Source organism: Scleropages formosus, chromosome 7, assembly GCF_900964775.1.
Source record: "Scleropages formosus chromosome 7, fSclFor1.1, whole genome shotgun sequence".
NCBI classification, from domain to species: domain Eukaryota; kingdom Metazoa; phylum Chordata; class Actinopteri; order Osteoglossiformes; family Osteoglossidae; genus Scleropages; species Scleropages formosus.
In genome coordinates this window covers 11,864,516-11,892,299 of record NC_041812.1, presented here as the reverse complement: position 1 = coordinate 11,892,299, position 27,784 = coordinate 11,864,516, and the positions used below count along the sequence as shown (strand labels likewise).

Genomic DNA, 27,784 nt, shown 5'->3' with positions numbered 1-27,784 from the left:
GACAGTAGGGGAGGATGACATGTCCACCGAGACAATCGGCAGGATTTTTCAGGTGCTACTTCTTAAGAATCTTATTAATAATTAAGCACAGGTGTTCAAAGCACCTTGAAGTTATAGGTTTAGTTCTAGGTTAGGCGACTTGTGATAGGAAATACAGGCTACTTGAGATTGGAAATATTGTGCACTTTAGGGCATTCGTCATATTTGGTATTGTGAGATTTTAATTTGTACACTTTGTATGATTAAACGAAAAGAGAAAATGAATAAACAAGTCCTTTTCTTTTGTGTGTGTGTTTTTCTCATTTTTCTGCTTTCAATATTAAATAAAAAAAGACGAATGAACGCAATTTACATGGACCAAAAATGTTAACTGTTTTCAGCATCGTCTCAGATATTATCTGCTTTTTGCACCAAGCTTCCAGGATAAGGTCTGGACCTTCATGTCCCTACACTGCACAAGTGGTAATGGTTGAATAAATTGAAGGAGTGTGTATTTTAGTTATTTACTTTTTTATTTACCCAACTATATATACTTTTTTATTCATACTATTATGTGTAAGACACTTTTACCATTTTGTTTTTTTTTTATTAATTTACTTGTGCATACTGCTGTTGTGTGACTGCACCATACTATAGAAAGCTCTAGAAACACAGGTACTTGTCATGCCATTTACTTGTAATTAGTGGGTGTGCAAATGAATGAATGAATGAATGAATGAGTCTGACATTACCTCCTTTGCAGTAATGCCAAGAGTAGAAGGAAGCACAAATTACCATAACAGTCATGTTATGATACCACCTGTTCATGTTTTTTGGGAAAAGTGTTTATGAAAGAGGTAACGCAATTACCTTGGTTGTTCTTCATCACTATCACATTTTAAACGGATTATTATTATTTCAGGTGAAGGAGGTGTTTGAGCTGCAGGCTGCCGTTCTCTCTGCTTTCTGCCAGGAGACGGGCTCTTAATAAGATGCACACTTAGCCTTTCAAGGCTCCTCTGTGCCACGCCGATAACGTGAACGGAAATTATGAACGTGTTCCAGTTCACCGACTTGAAAAAGTTGTTTTTAGGTGCGCATCCAGCCTGGTGAAAAGTGGGTTTGTTCATGGCAACACCCCCCAACAATGAGTGAGTGTCCATCACCTTCGAAAGAATGACCCAATGACCCAAACAGTGTCGCTGCTCTTGTTTCCAGACCAATTTTCAATCTCAGCTCTTCAATTTTATCTCTTGAAACGCTGCGCATCTCACCACCGCCACACTTTTTAGCGTTGCAGCTCAAAGCTGCTGTTGTTTTACTGAAGAAAGTGCGTGTTTTGCTTCGCGAACAGGACGCATCACTTGCATCTGTGTTATCGACTAGCCTCTGAAAGGAATGCGCTGTCTTTTCCTTCCTCAAAGTGAGTGCACTGCTGCCGCCAAGGCTCGTAAGTATGACAGTTCTCGCGGCTCGGCGTGCTCCCTCGCCAGCCCGGGCATCCTGTGTGAAAACCTTGTGCATGCATATTCATGCAGCATTCTTGGAAAGTGACAGACTGCGCAAGGTCACTGTGGAAATGAGGATCAGTTCACCGACTCCCTCACCGCTGTGTCAGACACTAAACACAGCTCTACTGCTCGAACCCTTTCCCCATATGTCTTCTTCTTTGATGCTTCTTTAGCAGAAGATGGTCAAAGGATCTGTACCCCAATACCTATAGGACCCAATCATTCCCACCAGCCCAAAAAGAGAGCTGTGCTCCTCCACCCCTCATGGTTGCACTCACAAGGAGTGCAAAACTGAAACCCCATCAGTTCTGGGTTTTACATTTATTAATTTAGCTCACTCTTTTCTCCAAAGAGACATGCAAGGTTAATGTACTTACAATTATTTACCCAGGGATAACTTCACTGGAGCAATTTTACGATATGTACGTTGCTCAAAGGTACTACAGTCGGAGATGGGAACTGAACCCATAACCTTTAGGTCCAAAAGTAGTAACTCTAACCACTATGTTACCAGCCAGGTTAGTTTTGACCCTAATGCAATGGAATGAGCTCCCCCTGTCTTTCAGAGCTACCGAATCCCTGTCAACATTCAAAAAGTATCTCAGAACCTTCTCTTTCACAGCCACTTTTCTCCTGATCTCCTAATGGCACCGAAAAAACTCACAGCACACCACCTGTCAGGATCACCTCTGTATTTCCTACCAATTCTATATGCAACTGATGTAATGAGTGCTGGAAAAATGATGGTATCGGAGCGACCGGTTATATACTCGAACAATCTCGGGCGTCTGAAGCTCTTCATCTGTTGCGACGCACTTCTGCCAACTCCGGGTTGCGTGTTGCTCTCCTGAAACGTGTCTGAGAGGTAAACAGATGTAAATGGGGTAGCGAGAGGTGTAGTTTGAATCCAGCCTCGTGCTGTAGTACCCTTAAGGTACTTAATCTGAACTGATACAGTAAGAATGGCCCAGGTGCATTAGCGGGTAAGTGGCACTTTGGAGAAAACTTCTGAAAAGCGTCTGATAAATGACAAAAATGTATAGATAGTCCGTAATGGCAGAAGCATAACAGAGAGGCAAATGTGCAACCGGGACTTTGACACCTCCTCGATTCCTGGCCGGTGCCGGAACAGATGGCTCGCGCGGACTCAATAATTTCCTCCGCTTTTTTCCGCCATCGGTTTGACGGGCAGCGGCTCCGGAGTGTGGCGGACACACACACACACACACAGAGTGCAGTCGCCTTGTCATTTTAACAGCAATTAAATAAACATGACTTTGTCCTCCTTCCCAGCGAGAGCTGCGTCGCATACAGCGGGAGCGTCGGCACGAGCGCCGGAGACAGGGCCTCGCGCTCATCCCGCTCCTCACGCGGCGTCGTGCCGGAGAAACGTACAGCGCGTACGCGTCTCGCGACATGCCTCAGCCGCCTGCGCGTGCGAGGGACTCGTTTTTGTCAAAGGAAAACACACACACACTTTCGCGTATAGCTGGTGTTTGTGCTCAGTGTTTGCGCGCGTCTTCAGTAACACGCGTGTAATTGGTGAGGTGCCACATTTGCACGCGACGGTCCTTATCGTATCGTGTGTTCTGCCGAGTGTCCGTTAAGTTAGGTTGTTGTCATTATTGAAATATTTACTTGAAACACACACACACACACACACACACACACACACACACACACACACACACACACACACACACATTTTCAGAACCGCTTGTCCCAGACGGGGTCACGGGGAACCAGAGCCTACCCGGTAACACAGGGCGTAAGGCCGAAAGGGGAAGGGGACACACCCAGGACGGGACGCCAGTCCGCCACAAGGCACCCCAAGCGGGACTCGAACCCCAGACCCACCGGAGAGCAGAACTGTGGTCCAACCCACTGCGCCACCACGCCCCCTCCTACTTGAAACATTTTATTTATTTATTATTTATTTATCGCCTCTTCTTCGGACCACATTTGTTTCAGGCCCTATCTCCGCAGACAGCTCGCAGTGAATTATGCATGGGACGTGTCGAGTCTCTGCCGGCGAGCGACGCGCGCCCCTCTCGGTGGCTCGTGACACGTCCCTCCCGAACCGCGCGCGTCTTCTGCTCCGCGCCGCAGCAGAGTTTAACAATAAAATTAACATTTTCGACGAGTATTTAAATTAAGGACGGAATAGTACATACATGCAGCGAGTGCCCACTTCAGGCACTTGGTGAAGTCGCCCTGCCTCAAACCAATACATCACTCATAACCCTTAAGTCAGGAAAACAAAGTGAAAAATTCATGCTGATACATGACCGTATTTGATCAAAAACTTGACTTGGTGACACAGCGAGTAGCACTGCTGTTTCAGCTCTTTGGCGGTGTGAGAGGACATGGGTTCGATCCCTGTTCAGTCTTTGTGGAGTTTACATGTTCTCTCCGTTTCTGTGTGGGTTTCCCGTGGGTGCTCTGGTTTCCTCCCACAGTCTAAAGACATGCTCTTCAGGTTCACCCATACTGCGTTACTGATAGAGAGAGTGTGTTCCACTGCTGTATGGATGAGTGACCCATTGTAAACAGTGTACAGTTCTAGCAGTGTAAGGCACCTTGGTGAATAAGGTGTGTGTGCTGAGAACACTACATAGTCTTCATTGGAAGTCGCTTTGGAGAAAAGTGTCTGCTAAATAAATAAACGTAAATGTAACTTTAGAGACACAGAGGGAGGACAAACGAAAAAAAAAACAAAAGGAAAACGAGAAGAAGAAGTGGGGGAATACAGGAGATTGTAACTACGACACACAGTAACTGGGGTAATACAGTACAGCACATGAAATGTAAATATGACGTGAAAGAGTGTGGGTGCAACAGTAGCCAACACAAAGCATGTTTAATCCTTTCTTTTTGTTCTCTCGTTCAGTGAAGTTTGTCGACTGCGGCAGACGAGACCACGTGCGCTTGAGGAGCAGCGACCCTGAGGATTTTCGAATAGAGGGCGACGGGCTGCTCTACGCTGCCAGAAGTTTGCGTGCCTCCTCGGCCCGTCGTACCACGGTAGTGATCCACGCGCAGGATGTCGAGACACGGGAACGATGGCACACACAGGTGCAGCTCACGTCCCCGGCCCAGTTGAGGCAGCAGGTAAGCTTTGGCCCTTTTGACTTCGACCGCTGCTGTTTGTTTTGTCTTTTGTGTTTGCAGCCAGAAAAAAGGAACAGCCCCAGACGATTTTAATCTCTTTCAGCTGCAGGAGTCATTTTCTACGGCTAATTTACGGACAATTTGTACTTGAAATTGTAGCCCTTCTGCAAGACCGGATACACATTCAGACTCACCTCCCACCATTAAAATGCAGTATGCTGCTTCACCACGGTGTAAGTCTGGCAAGGCACAGTGGGGCACTAACTGCGCAAATCTAGGGGGGTTCTTGTACGACACATCTTTGGATGTTTTCCTCACTTGTCTGAAGCCCACTTTGCCTCCGGTAGCTTCACATCACTCTCCGGTTGCCATACTCCCAATGTCCTCCATGCCTCGTTTGTCTCCTACATCTTCTTAGCAGCAGGTGGCGTAGTGGCTAGAATCACTTTCCACTTGAAGGACCCAGATTTTAATTCCACCTCCTGCTGTAGTACCCTTGATCATGGTACTTACTCCAAATTGATGCACTAAGAATATAAACCTGTACAAAGGGGTAAATCACTGTAAGTAGCTTGGTATATAAACATAACGCTGTATGTCATCTTGGACAAAGGTATGAGCTAAACACAAACAAACACACACACATTTTCTGAACCACTCGTCCCATACGGGGTCACGGAGCCTACCTGGCAACACAGGGCGTAAGGCCGGAGGGGGAGGGGACACACCCAGGATGGGATGCCAGTCCGTCGCAAGGTACCCCAAGTGGGACTTGAACCCCAGACCCACCGGAGAATAGAACCCAATCCAACCCACTGTGCCACCGTGCCCCTCTGCTATGAGCTAAACACACACACACATTTTCAGAACCGCTTGACCCTCACGGGGTCACGGGGAACCGGAGCCTACCCGGCAACACAGGGCGTAAGGCCGGAGGGGGAAGGGGACGCACCCAGGACGGGACGCCAGTCCGTCACAAGGCACCCCAAGCGGGACTCGAACCCCAGACCCACCGGAGAGTAGGACTGCGGTCCAACCCACTGCGCCACCGCACCCCCTATGAGCTAAACATTTAATAGCAATCGAGGGTTTGTATACATCCTCAAGACTCGCTGTTTCTTTTCCCACCCTGTGAGCCTGGGAATTCCCAGGGTAGGGTGTTAGTTATTAATTAATTTTACTGATTTACCCATGTATACAGCTGGGTAACATTTACTCTGTCAATTCAGGGTAAGTACCTTAATCAAGGGTAGTACATCAGGAGGTGAGGTTCAAGTCCTGGTCCTCTGAGTACAACGCAGCTGCTCCACCTGCTGCCCTTGCCCAATATCAAGAATCAGAAATTATTCATAGCTGGCTTTGGCTGTAGGTTCCTCACACATACGTGGGACATTAAAGTTGCCTTGCAATGCAGTGGTTAAGTTGGTATTCCAATGTCTTGCAGATTTTATCATCCTTTACTTTAAAGTGCATGGTTATCACTGGGGTATTTGGAGGTCAGCACTTTTAATAAAGCTCCGCCTTGGCCCAGATTTGCTCTGTTCGGTTTTATCTGGTCAGCCCACATTCAGCCGAGGTAAAGGTGTGTAGAGTTTGCTCATTGTCGAGTTGCCGCCTGCCACAGTTTGCACCCGCTGCCGGGTCCCGGTGTCCTTGAATCTGGCGCAGTGCCTCTTGGGCTTCCATTTTCTCTTCTGGTTACTCCATTAGCACAGTTAGCATTGACACCAAAGCATAAAGCAGCACTACGAGTCATCTATCAGTCAAGTGTAATAAAGGGAGGTCCTGCAGGAGTGATATATGTGTGGTGTGGAATATGAGATTGCAACGGTACCTCTGTGGCCTGGCAGATACCGCGCTTGCAGCACGGATTTCTGGGGGCAATCCGGTGGAACCGCTCGCTTACTTGTTAAAGGGCTCTTTCCACTTGGCAAAACAGTCACCAGCCACGTGAATAATTCACAAACACGACGACAGTCATTAAAATGGCCTTGTGTCGGAAGGATGCATTGGCGTTTTGGTGGCTCATTTTTGAAGCCTCAACAGCCCCAAGGTAAAGATGTTGTTTACCATATTCAGACAGCTTCGCTCTATAGTGCTGTTAAATATTAGACACAACGTTTTGCTGTATATTCCAGAGTCACATTTCCACCATTGTGTTTTTTGTTGAATTTCACGTGACAGTCCCCATGGGAACTCCTGAATTGGTGGTAATAATCGCATCTTGATTGACGTTGGCGTGAGTTGAGCTTTCTCCGGAACACCGGTGCTGCAACATCGCTCGTCTTCTCAGAGCACAAGAGTGATCCAAACGTGGAGTCCTTTGCGTATCGAGTATTACATAAAAGCTGCACGCATTAGTGTCCCATAAATATTATATTGGCTTGAACGCCTTATATATTACAATGGGAGAAACAATCTTCACTGCAGTCAAACTGCTTCTGGATTGGACTGTGGACCCGAAGGCATTCGATCCTTGCGCTTCAGCTGTGTCTTGAGACCCAACGGCCCGTCTGTTCACACTGACGTCCGTCTTTGTTTCTGAAGGACGTTTTCTCCTGAGGTCTCTCTAAATGAGCAGCAGTGAAAGGCCAACTTGGAGGGAACGTCTGTGAACGTCCAAGCAGATGTCGCCATCGTGATTTCAGACCTGCCCTTCATTATCTTTCTACTTAATTTATATGTTTATTTTTTCTTGATTTTACAGTATTTGAGTTGCTTCTTTTTGTATAGATGTACACTCCGCGATATATACTCAAAACGTATATGCTAGATATATATCTGTACCCAAATCTATTTTGGGGCCTCTTAGTCAGAAACTGTTATTCTTCATAGTTGGTACTTTTCCCAAAGCATGAAAAATTTTCCACCCTTAATTAAAAAGGTAAACGTGAATAAACTGATAGTGGAGTGCTAAGAAGAGATTAATGATGTAGGACTAATATTCTCTGGAATTTAAAAATAACGCGGCTGTCTTCAGGAAGGGCGTTAACAAGGAAAGATCGTGAGCATAGACCCGATGCAGGTCTCTGAAGGAGACGTACTGGCAGAATATGGAGTGGAACAGCCTGCTTAGACGGGTGTCCATCTCCAGCAGTGTGCTGTCTGCACCGTTCATCATTGCTGTCACAGGTTCTGTGGGACCGCAGTACCTGCTCATGCTTTTCGCTGAAGCATTAGGAACTTGTGACTCACTTTTCCAGAGTTTAGTGGACCTATGTTACAAGATGTATATGTATCTCTGCTAATTCACCCTGCACTTTTGTCCCACTGCAACGTACCACTGGGAGTAAACAAAAGTGTGTTTCATGGCTGGCTAAGAATTTTATGTATAGACAGGTGGCTGCTGAAGCACAGTCAGTGTATCCAATACCTCCCTTTTGCAAACCAAAAAAAAACAATAAAGGTGGGGAATACAGAGGTGATTGTGACAGATGATGTGTTACAAATTTATGTAGCTGTCAGGAGAAGAGAAATAGGTCTGAAAGCAATGGGTTTGAGACCCTTGAATGCTGGGAGGGGTTCAGCAATTCCGAGGGACAGATGGTGCTTGTTCCACCACATTGGGGCCAAAACTGCAAACTTTTGGGCTTTAGGTTTTGGACCCCTTGTAAGTGGGACCACCAAGTGGCTAGAGGTAGAGGAGGACAGTGCTGTTGCTGGGGTGTAGTGAGTGATCAGGTCCTGTAGGTAACAGGGAGTAGATCGTTTGACGGCTTGTGCATTGTAACCAGAAATTTTATCTTGAGACGTAGGAAAACAGGAAGCCAGCGGAGAGAGGCGAGGAGAGGAAATTCCCGGAAAGGCTTTGTCAGGTTAAACACAACTCATGCAGCAGCATTCTGGATCAGCTAGAGAAGCCTGATAGTGTGTTAATCTAAATACACTTTTTCCAGGTAATCAGGAATCAGCAGTAAACATCCTGGGGTTCATGGAGGATTCCAATGAACTGTTGTTTTCAAAATTTGGCATTGTGATTTGACCACATCCCGCTGACCCTGGGAAATATGCTAAATGTTCTGTCCACCTCGCCAGCTCCACTGCCATGTCCCTGTGGGGCAGCAGGAATAGCGGAGCAAATTTAAACCACCTGGGCTGTTTTTAGGGTCTGGTGTTCTGGCCACGGTTTCATGTGTTTAATGTGGAATTCGGCACAGCCAGTGGGGCACAGAGGATCGTGTCTAAAATCCTGAGCCTTGGTACATCCGAGGATGAGGGAGTTAGTCGGGACTACAAAGGCATTCGGAGCTTTTCCGTTGTCATGGTGATGGCATACCCAAACAAAGGGACAACTTGAAAAGTACAACATGCCATCATGCGAATGACAAGGAAGGCCACTAAAAAGCGGGCTATTAGGAGTACAACCATGTCTTACAGGAAGTGTGCACTTGTAATTTGAACATGATGTCTCACAGATACATGAGGAGTTGTACTCTTAATACAGATCAGTGAAAGATGGAGATAAATCTGGAGGCTTTACATTTGAGGGAGGGGAAATGTGGGGGGAAATTGCTATGGCAACCGTTGCTGAAACTCAGCATCGGCTTGGATTTGTGAGTTGCGAAATGAAGGGCGTGTGATTCCTGCAGGCGAAGGACACCCCGACGGCAGCCCAGACGGTGCGGGAGATTGTGTTCCTGGGGCAGCGCTCGAACAGCGGAGGAGCCCTGAAGCGTCGCAGAAGAGACTGGGTCATCCCCTCCATCAACGTGCCAGAGAATTCCAGGGGGCCCTTTCCGTCCGAGCTTGTCAGAGTAAGAACAAGAGTCATAGCATTAATGGTCGACGGCGGCGATGCCCTCCCCCCACCTTGAGACCCTTTCATAGCTGCCGGTGACGTGTTGTCTTTGTGTTATTGCTGCACAGCCCCATAGGCCACGCCATCACCTCACTCCCCTTCTATTTGCCTAACCGCGCAAAATTGGCCAACCAGACAACAGGAAGCCACCCGTGCCTCGCGAAGAGGCCCGGCGCCGTTAAGCGGCGCTTCACGTCCTTTTGCATTAAGTCATCCGGTCTGTGTGTATCATGTTTAATCCGGGGATTGACGGCAGTCGCGAGGACAGCTACACTCTGAGGACATCTTTTACAAAAGCCGTGAAGAGCTGACGGGAAGCATGTCCAGATTAACACACTGAATCAAGCCAAAAAAACAGTTAAACTTGGTGATCCCTCTTTTTTTCACAAAAGCACTAAAGCTTGTTGAGATGATTGCTCACTGCTGCCAGGCTGTTACACATTTTATTTATTTATACTGTTTTAATTTAATTTTGTGGTTGCCGTATGAATGTAATTCCCTCAAACCTTTATCACCCCACACATTTTATTATGCCCGGCCCTTTTACTCACACTCCGCCGCACTGCCTTTAACCTGCTCCACCTCCTTCCTTGTGGCCCTGACCCCCTTCCCTACTGTAATGCCACCTTCGCTGTCCATTCCGCTCACACCTTCATTTCCTATCCATTCAGATCCGTTCTGATCATGACAAGACCCGCTCTCTGCGGTACAGCGTCACGGGTCCTGGTGCAGACCAGGCGCCCACCGGCATCTTTGTGATCAATGCCATTTCGGGAGAGCTATCTGTGATGAAACCGCTGGACCGTGAGCAGATACCCAGCTTCCACGTAAGTCACGCTTTGCCTTCCTTCATCACATGTGGTACGGACACATGGACGGTGATGGGTGCATAGCCAAAGCTCTGTGTGGTGGGTCTTTTATTCAGACAAGTGTTTTTTTTGCTGGTCCTTCTGGATGTTGTACAGTCCTTCAAATTCGGATATGGATACGCTTTTGTGTTCTTAGTCCAACAAATCATCGTGGTAAGAGCCACTCAGCAGGTAGCACAGTGGTAGTCTAGAGTTTGGATCTTTTGGTTTGCAAACTGAAGGTCCAGGGTTCAAATCCTGCTCTCGTTGTAGTACCCTTGATCGAGGTACTTACCCCGAACTGATACAGCAACAACACCGTACTGTTGAAATGGGTAAATCATAGTGAAGTTGCTTTTCTGAAAGTCACCTTGGATGAAGGCACCAGGTGAATAAAGTATAATAATAATGTTCAAATTAAGCGTGATACTTAGACACACCTGGGTGGGGAGTGGTTTGAGAGTCTTTGCTGGGGGGCTGTAGATGGAACCCATTTAAAAGGCTCTCACTTACCCTCATTTAACCTAAAAATAGATTCATTATTACAAGTTTTTTAAGTATTAATCCTAGTTTTGCAGTTCATCTTGATCCTGGGACTGAAGTGATTCACACCACGCTCCACAGTAGAGAGCTGTGATGCTCAAGTTTTGAATTTATTGTGAGTAAAGGCCCCTGGAGACAGTCACAGTGAGCGTCTGCAAAGCTTTTTTTGAAAAACATGCGCTTGGAAGCAACTGCCAGCCTCAGAGGAAGAGAATTTAACAAAAACCAGAGAAGGGTGTGGTGTAAGGTAGTTGTAAAGTAGAAGGAACACCTTCACCGAACACTTGAGGTGCTGCGAGCGAGTGGCCGATTCGGCCCTGGGGTCACCACTTCGGCTTGAGGGACGGGGTGCCCGAGGGGTTAACAACTCATGTTTTCCACAGCTGAGGGCCCACGCTGTGGACCTGAATGGAAACCAGGTGGAGAACCCCATCGACATTTCCATCAACGTGATCGACATGAACGACAACCGGCCTGAGTTTGTGCACCAAATCTGGAACGGCACGGTTCCAGAAGGATCCAAGCCTGGCAAGTGGCCCAGCCGGTTCTCGTGAACGTTTGTTGATTTGGTTCTGTTTTGCCTGACTGTAAGAAGACCTCTTGGTACAGTTTTTATAAATCTTGTTGGCGATGCACTAAATTCCATGAACATATTATATCTGTTCAAGTATTTAAATGAAATATTCTTGTGCGGTTAGCAAAATGTGAACTTGGCACCTCTTCAAATGAGCTAACTTGATATTTCCGCATATAGGAACCCTCGTGATGACTGTCACGGCAATCGATCGGGATGACCCGAGAACGGCCAACGGGATGCTACGATACAAGATCTTGGCACAGACGCCAGAGAGCCCCACGTCCAACATGTTCACCATCAACAACCAAACCGGAGGCATCATCACTGTTGCAGCGGGGCTCGACAGAGAGGTACAGCTGCCCTGTCACAGAGTCCAGCGCTCTTAGTACGTAGAAATCATGGCGCGAGTCATTCGTCAGGGTTTACTGTCATTATGAGGCAAAAATGCTATATACATGCAGACACAGACACACACGTCCATACATGCACACACAACATGCACAAATACAAGCATATTTAGTTTGCGGTTTATTCGAATATGTTGGGAACTTAAAAATAACCTGAAATGCTGCTATTTTGCTAATACTACTAATAATACTGTGCTAGAATTAAATGAGCCGTTCCTATTCCTGATTAATATCTATAATCAAGTAAAGTAATTGACCTACAAGTATTTATTTAGTTTAGGATCAAGAGGAGTGCGCTTGATTAAGCCGCCACATGTTGCGTTGCTGCTATTAATGGCGAGTCCGCCCTGTAATTGCTCCACCTTGCTGGCTGTGCCTGGAAAATGGCCAACTCGAGTCTTTTCTCTGAATCTTGACTAGCTGCTGCTCAGTTAACTGCCCCCGTGGGGCTCTGCTACATACATTTGAGGGCCCTGAACAACCCGTCACCGTGGAAATAATTCTCCTGCATTTCAATATCTAGCAGCAGATTCCTGATTATGTTTTAAGAGGAGCAAACCATCTGTAATATCCTGGTCTCTCAATGCCCCTCAGGATATGAGGAAAAACAGCAGGAACATGGGTGCTTCTCTGTGATATAATCTTGGCTTATAAGGAAAACGAATGGCAATATGGCAGCATTTATTTTCTCGCATAATAACTGCTCTATAAGAACTACGTAGGTACTCAGTTATTAATCCTGTGAAAGGAAAATGAGGATTAATCTCGTAGGAAAAGATGTGAAATTATTCATTCTCCAATTTAAACTTAAGACCTTCCTCATGTAACCCCTTGCTTCTTTTGCTGTTTCTTTTCTAGAAAGTTCCACAGTACACCTTAATTATTCAAGCAACTGACATGGAAGGGAACGCCATGTACGGCCTATCGAACACAGCCACGGCCATCATCAGGGTGACAGACGTCAACGACAACCCTCCTGAGTTCACCACTGACACCGTGAGAATCCTTCTTTCATTCATACGGATGTTTACTCCTTGTTTATGCTACCCATCACAGCAGGCAAAGGGGCAGTACCATAATACAGGTGGAAAATATTAAAAAAAACACGAAGTGAGTCCAGCAAATGATTATAATAAATGCCCCAGAAAGCTGGATGTTTGTTGCTTGGCTTGTCCCCGATATGCTGTTGCCACGTATCCATAAGTGTAATATCTGCCTGTGGAATCCTTCCCTGGAAGGTCTTATGTTTCAAAAGAGCATTCCTTAATAAAATATTTTCGATGAAAGTCCGGGGCTTCGCAGTGCCAGGAGCACACACATTAGAATTTCCATGTAAAAATGTCAGTTGAAGCACTGGGCTTCAAAAATATGCATATTTGTAATAATACACGTTGTGCATTTTTTCCATTTTGCAGTTCTACGGGGAGGTGCCTGAGAATCGGGTGAGCATCATCGTCGCCAACTTGTCTGTGACGGATAAGGACCAGCCCAACACCCCTGCTTGGAATGCTGTGTATAAAATCATTGGCGGGGACCCCACAGGCAGGTTCGCGGTCCCCACAGACCCTGCCTCCAACAAGGGTTTAGTTACTGTCATCAAGGTAAGGTCCAGCTGGGCAGGAGCACAGATTATCTCTCAGAATTCTTAAATGTTCTGCTTCTCTGTTTTTACTGTTAACACATGCTTAACTGTATGCAAATGAGGTCAGTTTGACTGGCACAAAATACTGTAGCACTGTGAAGGTTTTGGTTGTGTTTCAGATGGATAAACAAAGATTTCATCTGTCAAAAAGTGCTAAAATTGACACTTTTCTTCTGCAGCCGATTGATTATGAGATCAGCCGGTCGTACGTGCTAACCGTGGTGGCGGAGAACGATGCCCCCCTGGCCACAACCATGCATCTCCCCCGTCAGTCCACCGCGACGGTCTCTATTAAGGTCATCGACGTCAATGAGAGCCCCTATTTCGAGCCCAACCCAAAACTGATGCGTCTTGAGGAGGGCATGCCGGCAGAATCGATGCTCACCGTCTTCACAGCTCAAGACCCCGACCGCTTCATGCAGCAGACAATCAGGTAAGCAGCTCTGTGCTGACATCAAGCACCAGCGCCGATCCACTTTGTTGTTACGCCTTTTCCCCTTCCTCTTTCATTGACTGTAAATCACTTCTTTTAGATGTTATAATAAACGGTGTTAATAAATGGTGTTTTTTTTTCCCACTGAGACGTGCGTCACGTTGGAGAAAAGTGTCTGCTAAGTGAATAAATGTAGTAAATGTTTCATTTTCTTAATTTAACTTTGCTGTATTGACTGATGCTGCGAGTACAAACAGCAAATTAACCGTGTTCCCTTTTGTGTCCTGTGCGTTTGCGTCTGCAGATACTCTAAGCTCTCAGACCCGGCCGGCTGGCTGAGGGTCGACCCCGCTAATGGTCAGATTTCTACTATTGCCATGCTGGACAGAGAGTCACCGTATGTCCAGAACAATTTGTACAATGCTACGTTCCTGGCCTCAGACAGCGGTATGTCCGAGAGAGGCGAGCCGTTTTGCATAAATTCGGATTTTTTTTCAACTGGTAGCTTGCTAAACGGTTTGCGCGCTTATGGGGGTCGTCTTTGAAGAAGTTTTTTTTTTCGTAGAGGGCGCAGCTTGAGCAGCAGGTGAGAAATTCGAGGTAGCAGATCACTCTCATTAAGGGGTAGGCGGCATCCTTTGAGCGCACGGAACGTGTGAAAAGCCGCTCCTGTGTGAATGCAGAGAAGGCTGATTGTGTCTCTGTCGGCTTCGCTCTGAGCTGCTTTCGTATTCAAGCTGTGTAGCCCCGTCACGAAGCCACCATGCCTCCAGATCCATCTAACTCCCCCGAGATATACCCGTCAGAGTGTGATTAGATCTGAGTGCATCACGTCCTGCTATGATAGCCAGGCTGGGGAACCTTGTTTTAAATGTGTCTTTAGCTGAGGCTAATACTGAAGGTAATGCAGTCATTTTAGCATGAGTGAACTAAAAGTTGGGAGGGGATCCGATTATGAGATTGTTATGTGCTGATGGGTTGTATGCCTGAAAACCACATTTAAATTAAGCAATGTTTTTAATTTTTGTTTTTTTCTTTTTTAACAGTTTGGGATTTCATTTTTCCAATTAGCTAACAAATTTTGAAAATCCTGAAAAAGACATTTAAAAAATGATACACTGGATGGTTTGCTCATTTCAGTATCCCGCCACTTGCGGTCCAGTTGTGTGCAGATGAACTGTATGTAGAAAAGCATATACTTTGACTGGAGAATATTTTACACTCATTTGCCAGCACACTTTTGAAGGAACGCTGATTAATAAACCTTAAAGCTGTGAATTAAAGAAAGACTCATTCTTATTTTATCTTCCTTGCTGTGTGCATAGTTATGGGAAGCAAGACAGCTCTATCGAGAAGAAATTACAGTGTTTGACCGCTTTCATATGTTTCTGTGCACCAATTACGAGGCTTTGGCGAGCCCTCACTAACATCATGGGGTACTTTCTCCCACCCTGTAGGCATCCCCCCTGCCAGCGGCACGGGCACATTACAGATCCTGCTGATGGACATCAACGACAATGCCCCACACGTATTCCCCCACGAGGCCGAAGTGTGTGAGCGGCCGGAGCCTAATGCCATTAACATCACGGCTGTAGATCGGGACATCCACCCCAACGCAGGGCCGTTTGCGTTTGAACTTGGCAGCAGGCCCTTGGATGTGAGGAGGAACTGGACCCTCACACGTCTCACAGGTACGTTCAAAGCCACCTCCTGCTCCTACACAGCCTCACGTAGGGCATTATTTTTGTTACTAGGGCTGAAGTTTATGGAGGGGATTGTGGAGCATTATACTCCCAATGGAGTCTATGAAAATATTAAAAGGCGGGAATATTTCTGAGAGTGTTGTGACGGCCTCTTCAAGGTCTTTCTTTTGTATGGTCAAATGATGATGAAGGTACCACCCTTCAGGTGAATACGCCCAACTCAGCCTGAAAATCGGCTACCTGGAGAGTGGGATCTATGAGGTCCCCATCATCATTACGGACTCGGGGAATCTGCCAATGTCCAATACCTCATACCTACGGGTCAAGGTGTGCCAGTGTGATCACAACGGCGACTGTGTGGACATGGAGCGCATTGTGGCCGCTGGTCTGGGGACGGGCGCCATTATTGCCATCTTGCTCTGCATCATCATCCTGCTCAGTAAGTCTTGACCAAGCCCACCTCCCTCAGTTCAGATTTGCTTAGTCGTAGTCAAACCCAGCCAAGTCCTTAGTACTTCCTGATCCTGCTCAGCCCAAGCCCAGTACCACCAAACTCTGCCCAACTCTGTGGCTTCCAGTTCTATCTAGCCTCATCCGATCCTATTCAGCTCCTCCCAGTCATGTTTAAGGGGCTTTTCTTGATAAGAGAGAGCATGGAAGTCCTCTTCTGCACGTCTTGGGACATCACCACAGGAGGGTGTATTTGAATGTACACGCAAACAAGCAGCTCAGGAGCTGAGAAGCGCTGGCCTTACCCACTGTGCCACCGTACCTTTGCAATCATACGTAGACCCACCCAGTCTTGCCCAGCACTGCAGAGTTGTGCTGAGCCCCACCCAGCTGGGGTGTATTTGGAGAAGACACAGCAACCCCCAGTCGCCTCAGATATAACTCCCTGCAGATCATGCAGATAAAAACAAACTGATTGCACATAGGTCAGGTTTTAAATGCTAGATCTCTGCAGAGAGAGAGAGAGAGAGAGAGAGAGAGAGAGAGAGAGAGAGAGAGAGAGAGAAAAGAGCTCTCAATTAAAATCCATCTGCATATGTTTCCTTTACTGACCTGTAATTTCTCCCCCACTCCCTCATCTCTCCTCATTTCACCCCCTCCTTCCTGTGTGGCATCTCCACCCCTCCGCCAGTTCTAGTACTGCTTTTTGTGGTGTGGATGAAGCGCCGGGACAAGGAGAGGCAGGCCAAACAGCTGCTCATTGACCCCGAAGATGACGTGCGTGACAACATCCTCAAGTACGATGAGGAAGGGGGTGGTGAGGAGGACCAGGTAAACTGTCTCCGCTGCCTCCCGCCAGCACATTTCACGGGGCTCTAATTAAGCGCCTCTGTCTGCTTGTCGGGGTAACGTTTCACAAGTCAGTGCACTGTAATATTGCAAATGGACTTTCCTTGCCAAAGGCCGAGGTGCTCGTCAGGAGATGCTCCATCGCGGGTCGAGCCGACTCCTCTGTAGTCTTAAATGAGCCTTTAATGCTGTTAATTGCACTGCGAACCTAGTCTAAATGTTGCTGTTTCCCAATTACTTTTTGATTTAGATGGACATTTGCTGGAGCGTAAAGGCAGAATTAAATGTGGCCCTGGCCTGTTTTGTTTGCCTAACGTGACGCTGTTATAAGCGTCTTGCCCGTATTTCTCCCAGGAGGAAAGCAGATTGTCCGCACGCTGCCTTGACACTGAATTTCGAGCCGTAGGAAATGTGCAACGGGCGCTCATCATCGATTCCTTTGGATGTGCAGAAGATTTATGACACAGATGAATGGCGTTCATGGTGTATCCGGAAATTGTGTTGCCTGAGATTCCTGGGCTTGTGTCCGTGTAAATGAATGCAGCGGTGAAGTTGTGTAGAGAGCACACACCACATTTTTCTCCTTCTTTTCTTACCTCTCCTGCTGTGAAGGAAATTAGAATGTCAGGCCGATCTATTGCATTTAATTTATTTTACTATGCTTGCTATGTATATCCTTTACCAGCCCACAGTGCTCATGATGGTTATTGGTTGGTAGCTATGTGTAATCTTAACACCAAAAATCAGATTCTGCAGAAGATGGCTTTTTTAGAATAGTATATTTCCACCTTTACAAATAAAAATTTGTGTTCTACTCCTATTAACAAAAAAAAATTTTGTGAGACCATGTAGCTGCTGAAGGAAGTTTAATGGCTAATATGAAATGTCATGAAATTAGCAAACCAGTAAGCAAACGCACGTAACCCTGGTCGCTCTTTGGCAGTCTTGATGACTTAATGCAGTGGGGCAGGTCCTGTGTCGGTGGCCATTTCCATTTGAAGGTTATAGTGTAATAGTCTTGCTGTAGTGGCAGCCACATGAGTGGTTTATTGTTCAGACTCAGAAATACACTAGATTAACTTTGGATAAATTAAAAAGAAAATGCTACTGGCTCTCCAGCCACTTTGCCAAGGGCAGTGTCACAACACTGATGACACAGAGTGTTTGTGAAGTCAAAGCAGCGCCACGAGACTCAATGAGACCTGATCCTGAAAGTGACTGAGACTAAGAATGACAATCTGACTGTTTTTCCATAGATCCTTAAGCCTTCTACATCAGTATCCTTCGGTCAAAGGGATCAAGGCTTCTATTATCAGCTCTCAAAGGGGACTTTCCAGCCGAAACATCAATACAAAAGGCAGCTGGTTGCAGTACTGGTCTTAGAATAGCTATGAGAACAATTGTAAGGTTGCAGAAGCTTCTGCAACACCACGCCGGCTTCTCCAGAGAATTTGGAGTTAGGTGGTAGGAATTTAGGCTTGAATGGCTATCTGCAGGTGGTGAGGGCATAGCGACCCCCTGTGCAGCTATGGGTTTGGGTGGTCTACTTTTGCCTCTTCTAACCTCACCCTCCTCACTTACTATCCTCCAAAAAGTGGTGTAAAGGCTTCTTAAGCACACATGGAGATAAGAGCACAAGGGCAGCGGTGCTCAGGAGCACACACCACTCCTCTCATCCATCCTTAACCCGCCCAGGGGCAGCTGCGCTCAGCCAAGTTAAAAAGTAAGACGACTCAATCCGGCTTTGTGTGCGTTGGATCGGAGGGGGGAGGAAAGTTTGATAGATTACCGAGGGCCTCATAAAAAATAGCAATACATCACATGGAGCAGTCATTACCCTCAGGGATTCTTGGTTGCTGCAAATGCATTTTTCTTCGGAAATCACGGTTGATTCGACTCCGTCGTTGAGTTCTTTCAAGTGCCCGGTTTGTTTACCACTCAGATCCGAAACACATTTCACATTGGGCTTAATTTACATTCTGACATTTTGCTGGGAACTTGTAATTGAACATAAATGGTCACCATACACTGTATGCTGTGTACAGTTTTAAATAATACATGAGCCTTAACATTCAACAAGAGTTATAGACATATAATGATTACCCAAGTGGGAGGGTGTACAATGATTTTGTGATTTTTTTTTTAAATTGCAGCAAAGTTTTTGTCTCCCTGGCAATACCCTCACCTATTGCCAATTCATCACAATGTGTGACTTTGGTTGTTGGGAGGAGTTCTGCTCTAACTCCCATCTCATTCCCAGGACTATGACCTGAGCCAGCTACAGCAGCCAGATACGGTGGAGCCGGACACCATCAAGCCGGTCGGAATCAGGCGCCTGGATGAGCGGCCAATCCACCCAGAACCCCAGTATCCGGTCAGGTCGGTCGCACCACACCCAGGCGACATTGGTGACTTCATCAATGAGGTAACTTTCTGGTATAAGAGAATCACTAAAATGACTGAAATTATCAGTTTTGCACACACCGCTAGTTCATTGCTGAGCTCTTAGCTGCCCGTGTGTATCAAGGTCATTAAAAAAAAGTTATTTTACCTGTTAAAGGTTTTAATTTGGAAATGAGAACACTGTGGCTCAGGGTGGGTGAGGTGGAATTTGCCAAGTAAATTAAAGCAAATCCAATAACTTGATATGGAGATTCAAATATTAAAATGATGAGTTTTTAAAACTATTTTTAATTTGTCGTCTTGGAGATCTCTCACGGTGAATTCTGCCTCCTCATTTTCTTTTAAATCACAAAAATACAGAAAAAGGAATTTAATATCTTAAACAGGCCACAGTGAGCGAAGCACTAATGAGATTAGTGAGAGACACAGTCGAGTTAACTTGGTACGGAATTAAACCCTCACCATGTCAGGAAAACCTAAAATAATTATCCTTGATCTAACTGGCAAGTTTTCTCAAGTTATACCCCCTTGCTACATGCAGTGGCACATCCTTCATTAATTTTATTGTACAATTTGTGCATTATTTCCCCTCCGTTTTTCTTTTGATGTAGCTATTTTGTTTTTACCAAATTAAAAAATGATAAAGTATCCATTCCAATTTTAACATTAGCTTCTCCAGCTTTGTCTTTTTCATACTTTGCTGCTCCATGAAAAGTTCACAGATTTTTTTTGAATGTATAAAAATGTCTACCAAGCTCTCATCAAGGACCACTGCTGAACATCCTGCACTTGCCCCAGGCTACCATCTTCTCCTGCCATAACTGATCAATATTTAAAGATGTGGCATGTATTTTTTACCTCCTTAAACAGAGTAGAAATGGGTTCATGTAATGTTGCCACAATGTTCTCAGACTGTTCCCTGTCACCGTTTTGTACTTCAAGCCATCTTAACTATTTTCGTTTTTAAAAATCAAACTGAAAATATATCCTGGAACTGACAAATAAATAGATATAAATATGACTTTTGAAGGTTTGTAGAAGTTGTTAAAGTGCTGGAAGTATTCTGAGTTTTACTGGCCAGTGGAGAAGAAGGTGTGGAAATGTCCCCAGCTACATGTGGTTAGCGTGCTCATGTGTTACCTGTTACTTACCTATCGACATGGGCGGTTACCTGGGGGGTAGAACCTGTTTCTCTGCAACTGCTGTGGTCTCCCATTTGGAATCCCACATGAGCAGTGTGGAGACCAGTTGCGAGACCAGTGGCAAGACCAGCAGCGGAGCAGCCAGTAGTGTAGCGTTTGTCAGTTCATGTCCGAGTAGACACCGTGCTGTTGTCTCTGTGAGGGGTGCTTAACCCCGTTTAACTTCAGTGAAAATTTTCAGCATTGTATTCGTTATGGAAGTTCCCACTAAGCAAGTGCAGTGTTGAGTGATGTGAGGCTGGATGTATTTGGTTTGTGGCTTCTGTTAATTCATAAGGGTACACCATAGGTTGGAGGTGCCCCCACCAAGCCAAAGATTTCTTGTCATGTTTTTGGCACTTTCTGAGTCTTTTTTTTTTGTTTCCACCTGTAACATTTAGTTGCATAAATTGGAGGGAAAAATTCAGTATTCTGAAATGAACAACGGACTTGACATGGCCGAGGAAAGGTTTGCATTGCCAGCGGGATGAACTTGAGCTATGTCAGACAATGGAATTGTCCGCCACCACGGTGTTGGCTTTCAAATGTAACGAATGATCCATCTGTCATATTTAGAATGAAATTATTAGCGATGTAGCCTTGAGCAACCATTTAACAAGAATTAACAATTCCAAACTCGTTCTGGAACATGGTGGTTTTTTCCGCAGCAATCATGGGAACATTGGGTGAAAAACGAACAATAAATGATTCATACTTAGCTGAACAGGACCATTGTAAATCTGCATATATATTTCTGTGTGCATCCATCACTGCAGTCACTGTGTTATATTGAGGAGACTTAGTCTTCACCAGGGTTGAGGTGTCCAGTGTAGAATTTCTGCGTCTTCCTCATACTTCAGGGGTTATTGTGAGGATGAAATTTGAAAGCTCTCTTCAGGCATCAGCTATAAGTACGTGTCTCATGAAGAATCACATAGCCCTCTACAGGGTGTACTCTTGAATGATGGTCATAATGCTTTGTGTCCTTCATCTGATCTCAGGCATGCGTGTTCTGCTGAAAGATTTTATAAGTCATCCACGGGTTCTGGGCGGATAAACCAGACGGATCATGTGTCAGGAGACTTGCCCACGTTAGCCTTGCACAGACATAAGAATGTTAACATAACAACAAATCAGTGTCAAGAGTGTGTCATAAATCCCCCCAGTTGCAATGTCCTTGACATGATGCTCTGAATATTTACATTCAGATGCCAATGACGCAGTCCTTTGTTTGTATGCTTTTTTTGAGGGAAAAAGATAACATGACCTGAGTGCGTTTGTATAAATATAAAAAAATAAATTGGAATAAACAGTTCATCGCTACTAAGAGTTGGGACTGGTGGCATCTGTCAGCGGAGTGACCTTAATCCTTTGCATTTTTAATTCTTCCTTCATAGGGACTCAAGGCTGCTGACAACGACCCAACGGCTCCTCCTTACGACTCCCTGCTGGTGTTTGACTATGAGGGCAGCGGCTCCACGGCAGGGTCCCTCAGCTCGCTCAACTCTTCCAGCAGTGGGGGTGACCAGGACTACGATTACCTTAACGAGTGGGGGCCCCGGTTTAGGAAGCTCGCCGACATGTATGGAGGCAGCGATGACTAACTGGGGAAAAAACGAGTAAACAAAAAAACAAAGCGACATCTTTTCTTTTTGTGGGACATGGACAGCTTTAAAAAATAAAACAATATCATTGAAGAGAAATGAGGAGAAAAAGAAATGAGGAATAAAGAAATGACCTAGGCTTCATGTTGTAGTCTGCTCACGTGTCCCTCAAAGACCTCGGCCTAGGCAGCTGTCCAGCTGGAGCTCGGAGGAGGAGCCCTTGGTGGACTGACACCGTTTGGATCGTTGATGTTGAGACCGCTCAGTTACACTTGAATTTCACAGTACAGGAGCACTGGGATTTTATGTGCCTTTTTGTACATTTTTGGATCCGAATGATTAGTTTTATGTTCCGAGGCTTTATGGGTACTGACTTTTGGAGTGCTTTCGCAACTTAAGAAAACGTGTTCGAAGTGCGTGCTTCTACATGCTGTTTTTTGGTTACATCATACTCTGTTTCTTCAAAACAATTGTTTAAATTTAATAATGGAAGTAAAAATAAAACAAAGATGAAGGAATTGATTTGATTGGCAGAGAGATCTAAATACATCAATGTACAGTTTGCTTCATTTAATTTCTTTCACTAAAAATCATATTAAGAAGGTGTTTGCAAGTTAAGGGAGTCCGAAGTCCTGATTTTTTAGATGCTTTTTTTTCTGAAGTGGTATAGTATTTTACAGAAGTGTCTGTTCTGTCCTCATGCTATGCCTTAGTCATCCTCTGGTATTTTTATTTTGGCTTCACTGTAAAAATGTGTGTACATAATTTTTTTTCTTTTCTGTTTTCTTTTTTTGTCAGACTTTGAAGAAGTCCATCAAGTTCTAAACTTGTATGTGTATAATTTGGACAACGGATGGAAGTTTTTTGCATGTTTCTATCTTTTAACTATAAAAAAGGTATTTCTGAGATTTATTTACAGAAAATGACATTACAAAAAATGAGTGACTTGTAATGAGTTGAAGGTAAGAAGGTCTTTTGTACAAAAAACATAAAGAAATAAAAATAAAATAAAGAAAAAGGCAAAAAAATGAGCACAACTGTTTGAATTTGTACCAAAATAAGGTGTTGTGATGCTGCCACTGACACCAAGAAATGAAACAGCTTTAAGACTGGACAGTTTTTGTTGAAAGCTTTGTGGATAATATTATGTACCAGAACACACAGACTATACATCTCTGATCCCGACCATCTGAATAAAATGCTAATTTTGGAGCTGGTGACTGTTTCAGGTTTTTCATTTCTGAACATTGGTGCATGTGAATAGTTATTTTTTTTTTTTTTTTTAAAAAAAAAAGGGGGCAGAGAACTTGTATTCCATCCAGTCAGGAAGTCTGAAGAGTCACTAAAATAGAGGGTCAAGTGGGGTCATGCAGGTTCAGTGTTAAACTCCCACTAAGACAATTTAGCAGAAAGAAATGCACTGAAATGGCATCTGAAAATCTAGTTTAGAAATTTAGAAACACACATTTAGGTCCTATGTTATGTTTATTCTTTATTGTGCATCAAAACTGTTAGAGGAGAACAAAATACTTCCAAGGCCCTGAAAGCTCACATCCCACGTTTGTTCAGCTGCTTGGAAGTTCTCAGGGTGCAACTGTAAGAAGCCCTATAACCTTAAATTACCCTTTGACCACTTCATTTTCCTGGCTTAGAAAGAACTGCCAAATGCATGTGAAAGTTCCTCCGAAAATCCCCGCAGATAACCTTTAAAACCTTGTATCGGGCCGAGACTTCCGGTAATTTAAAAAACTGATAACATGAAGTACATTAGTATTTGCAAAATAAATAATTTTCAAAGGCAGCTCTTAGCTGGAAAATTAAATTTTGAATATGAAAGTAATGAACAAGCTGGCTGTACAATGGAAGATTATTGTAACATTTCAATTAATAAAAAACCTATAATCTGTAAGAACCTTTGTTTGGTGAGAGGAATTACTAATCACTTTGGAGTTTTCAGGCATATGTTTTAATTGAGGGAGACTTAATTGTGTTGAGTGCAGAGCTGATTTCATTAATAGCTGGCCATCAGGACCACACAACAATCATTTCCAGCCTTTTCAGAAGCACCTTTATATAAAGGTGAATTTGTGCGTGTGTGCGCGCGCACGTGTTTTTTTTTTTTTTTTTTTTTAATAAATCAATCCCACCTTTCTACTTGAAGAAATCTGGCAATTATACAGCATATCGCGCAGGGATTTGTCCCAGTCATTTGAACAGAATGAGAATATGGCCTTCTGCTAATTTAATTTACATCACAGAACATTTGTGAAGCAATGTTCTCTCCTTTTAATTGGATTCTAAAATGAAAGTTAGTAACTGGGAGCGGCTCATGTCGAACGGGGCTGGAGTAGCCACTCATTGAAACAGAGTAGTATAGCTTACGGTTTAGACCAGAGATTCGTAACCACTTCCAGCCTGCGAAACCTTTTAAAAAAAGTAATAATAATAACAATAGCCAAATGTACAGTATATTTTAATATATTTTATTCATATGTATACTCTCTGTCTTTTCACTTTTCTTCAGTTAGCCATCAGTTAGCTAGTTAGCTATTCAGAGCAAGTTCCCTCTTCACAGACCTCTTGGAGTCCACCAAGTTCCCCGACCATTAACATAACCACGCTAATGCTAAATCAGTTTAATATTTAACTTCGGTCACCACCGTGCACAAATTTTAAGAATGCTAAGCAAAAAGAAGCGCTGCACAACGAAAAATGCACTTGTTTGGAATAGGCTTCCGCTTCCATGACAGGAAGTGTGACAGGAAATGCTTGCATCTAAGTTGCACCAACGTACAAATCTCAGCTTGGGAAGACTGTTTTCATTTCTTGTTTTTCTTTAAAGACCCATTTCAAAGGTCATTTTCCAGCCTGACGCCGTAGATGTAGCCGTGGCCATTTCAGGCAACGCGGAACAGTAATCTAGCAGATTGAAGACCATGTCACTAACTCGTGGTACTCAGGAAGGACTATGCGATAGCCTCGTACCTCCAGGTATTGGCAGTGTGGGGTTCGTTCCTCCATTCTGCCCTCAGTTCCACAAAAGGTTTCCTGCTGTGGAGGTTAGGGTTAGGATCAACACATAGCAGATCCACATGTAAGGTGTGAGGTGTCAGGAGCCAAAGATGACCGGCAGGGTAAGGATCTGCTTGAGGACCAATCAAGCACCTGCACCTGACCACAAACGTGATTCATGGCGGTGACCATGCGCACCGTGTCTTCACAGTTCACCTGGCCGATGTGAAGACGGTTTGAGGTTCACGCGTTAATCCTGCAGGGGTTCTCTGACTTCCTGCCTGTGCTTTGCCCTGCTCCCTGCTGCTTTTTAATCCTTTCAGTATAGCTGTTGTTCTGGTAAAGTAAACACAGTATCTCCAAGTGTGCACAGGAAAGCAGCTGGGGGTAAGGTGGGGTGGGGGTGGGGGGGGGCTGCTTACTTTCATGTGCAGATCCAGGACTTTTTGGCCACAGATGGTTGTATTTTCCACCGCCACAGTTTACATCACGCAGGCCAGGAGCATACCTGTTACCACCACATCCCTGGCGCGGAATTGGCTGCCGCTGTAGCTGCGACCTGTACCCCACCCCCCCCCCACCCCGCCCCAGAATCCCTGGAAAGGATGTAAAGCCACAAAAAAAGAGGCCTCTGTAATGCTAATGAATTCCTGTCTTTCCACCGATCTTAGTAAGGCTGCATCTTGGGAGCTGCCAGCTCGGCTCACTGTGTTATCCATGTGTTTGTCGGCACCGCACCTCCCCCACTGCCGGTTAGTAAAAACATGCTCAAAATTATTTAATCTAATCAAACCTTTTGTCTCTTTGTATTATCCCTCCTTTCTTGGGGGTTCCCTACTGCTGATGCACCTTTATCCCTTCTCATCATCCTTACCCTCTTCCCTCGCTCTTGTGGCCATGCTTTCTGGACACTGGGGCCACATGCTCCCTGTCCTTCCCAGCTTGGTGTCCCCACAAGGCCGTCTCCCAGGTCGCACGGCGTTTCTCCGTCATCACGTCACCATGACGCCCCCTCCTCCGACATGGTCGTCTAGGGAGCGGAGCCTGGCGACAAGATGCTCCACGACTGCATGGAAATGTCAAGCGCAACGCCGCTTTGTTAACGACTTTAATCAAAGACTTTCAGGGGCCAGTATAAACGAGACTTTTACGATTCAAAATCATCAAATTCTTCATTTCCTAGCGTCAACACAATATAACCTTTCTTACTGCCTTATCTATTTTTCATTCTCTTCTTCTTTTTTCCCAGTTGTACACTGCCAAAGTGGCAACGGCTGCGCAGATGGAGCAGCGGACAACGGTTCGGCACAGAAAAGAGCAGGAAGTCTGCATCCAGGCCAAGTCATCCAAATTATATAACTGATACGGAGACAATTAGTGCATTATGTTTAATTGAGTCTGTGTAGAAAATCCCAACAAAGCGCAGGAAGGGGGCCAAGCCAAGAAGCAGATGTACTCCCAGAGCCAGAGCCCTCCGGCAAATATGAGCCTTCCTGGGGGAACGCCAGGAAGGTTTCAGCATGCATAAGACGTCCCAGTTTGACTCATCGTTCAACCGTTTCACCATAAACAATAGAATCACATCTGTATTGCAATCATATGTTAATACAGGTGCATAATTTTAATGGTGCAGCACCCCACCTCCTCGTGCATTCGTGCCCACGTCGTGGTGGAAATCGTGAATGGCTGTGAAACAGGAAAATATCCCAACATAACATTTCAAATTGGTATTCGAAGGGAAATTTGCCACAAGACTGTGGCAGGATTAAGTCGCTCATTCAAACTGTCCGTCATTGAATTATTGCACAGATGGTCATTATATGTTCTTTGTAAATTGATGTAAGCAGCATTTAGGAATCCGATGCCTTTATCAGGATGCTCTCCACAATCTGCACACACAATCACATTCTTTTTGGAAACACCGGTATGACAGCATGTAAAACTAGAACCGAGGAGAAACAATAATAATAATAATAATAATAATAATAATAATAGTAATAAAAAATTTTGTAATTGAATAATAATAGAAAAATACAGGACCAGAGTCATTCAAATCATCAAAATTGTTATTTTTTTTGGTGTTGTTCAGCGTTTCTTTCGGGATATTACGGCATGAGAGTTCATTTTACTACATGCTTTTTTTATTTCCCTGGCACCAAATCGGCTTCGACTAGAAATAAATGTATTTCTTTCAAGCTGGGATTAATTTTCCTTGTAATTATAAAATTCAACTGGAGATGCTGTCAGATTAATTTTGTTCTGTACGGATCATTTAACATTGTTCTGGTAATTCACAGACAAGTAATTTGAATAATATTAATATTATGTTAATCCTGAGGAAGTCGAGACGATGCCTTGGATGCGTCGCTGTCACGCTGCTCTGCGATGGTTTGGACACAAAGCGAGAAGCGTGTGGGAGCGCCCTGCGAATGACGACACGTTTGCCACCTCTTAAGTTATACTGGGGTTAAAGTCTCGGCGTGACACACGCTGTTCTTGAACTATAAAAATACACAAGCTCTTTGACATTTTTACGATGGTTTTGTATTTATTACTCATGGTGGATAGAAAAGGAGAACAGAGCTGTTGGGAAACCACAGGCTTTATTTTGACTTCGACGCATTTAGTTCAATGGAGATCGACATCCGCTGGTTGACTCCGCGCTGAGGTTTCTCGGGTTCAGACTGTGGCGATGCCCTTTTGTAGTCTGCATTGTGTTCTTTTTGTGCGCAT

General features: G+C 44.9%; 1 protein-coding gene across 1 annotated transcript in view; it reads left to right on the top strand.

Moving 5' to 3' along the window:
• The window catches only part of LOC108937722 (cadherin-2-like), a 58,724-nt gene extending 36,611 nt beyond the window's left edge, over positions 1 to 22,113 (top strand). Inside the window, exons 3-16 of the mRNA XM_018757828.2 lie at positions 4,381 to 4,601; positions 9,191 to 9,355; positions 10,071 to 10,226; positions 11,174 to 11,318; positions 11,545 to 11,717; positions 12,633 to 12,770; positions 13,190 to 13,375; positions 13,596 to 13,849; positions 14,154 to 14,296; positions 15,307 to 15,540; positions 15,758 to 15,991; positions 16,694 to 16,833; positions 19,112 to 19,276; positions 21,833 to 22,113. Of these exons, the coding sequence (XP_018613344.1) occupies positions 4,381 to 4,601; positions 9,191 to 9,355; positions 10,071 to 10,226; positions 11,174 to 11,318; positions 11,545 to 11,717; positions 12,633 to 12,770; positions 13,190 to 13,375; positions 13,596 to 13,849; positions 14,154 to 14,296; positions 15,307 to 15,540; positions 15,758 to 15,991; positions 16,694 to 16,833; positions 19,112 to 19,276; positions 21,833 to 22,039 (2,561 nt within the window). The 3' untranslated portion in view covers positions 22,040 to 22,113. The remainder of the gene's footprint in view (positions 1 to 4,380; positions 4,602 to 9,190; positions 9,356 to 10,070; positions 10,227 to 11,173; positions 11,319 to 11,544; positions 11,718 to 12,632; positions 12,771 to 13,189; positions 13,376 to 13,595; positions 13,850 to 14,153; positions 14,297 to 15,306; positions 15,541 to 15,757; positions 15,992 to 16,693; positions 16,834 to 19,111; positions 19,277 to 21,832) is intronic.
• The last annotated feature ends 5,671 nt before the right edge of the window (positions 22,114 to 27,784 follow it).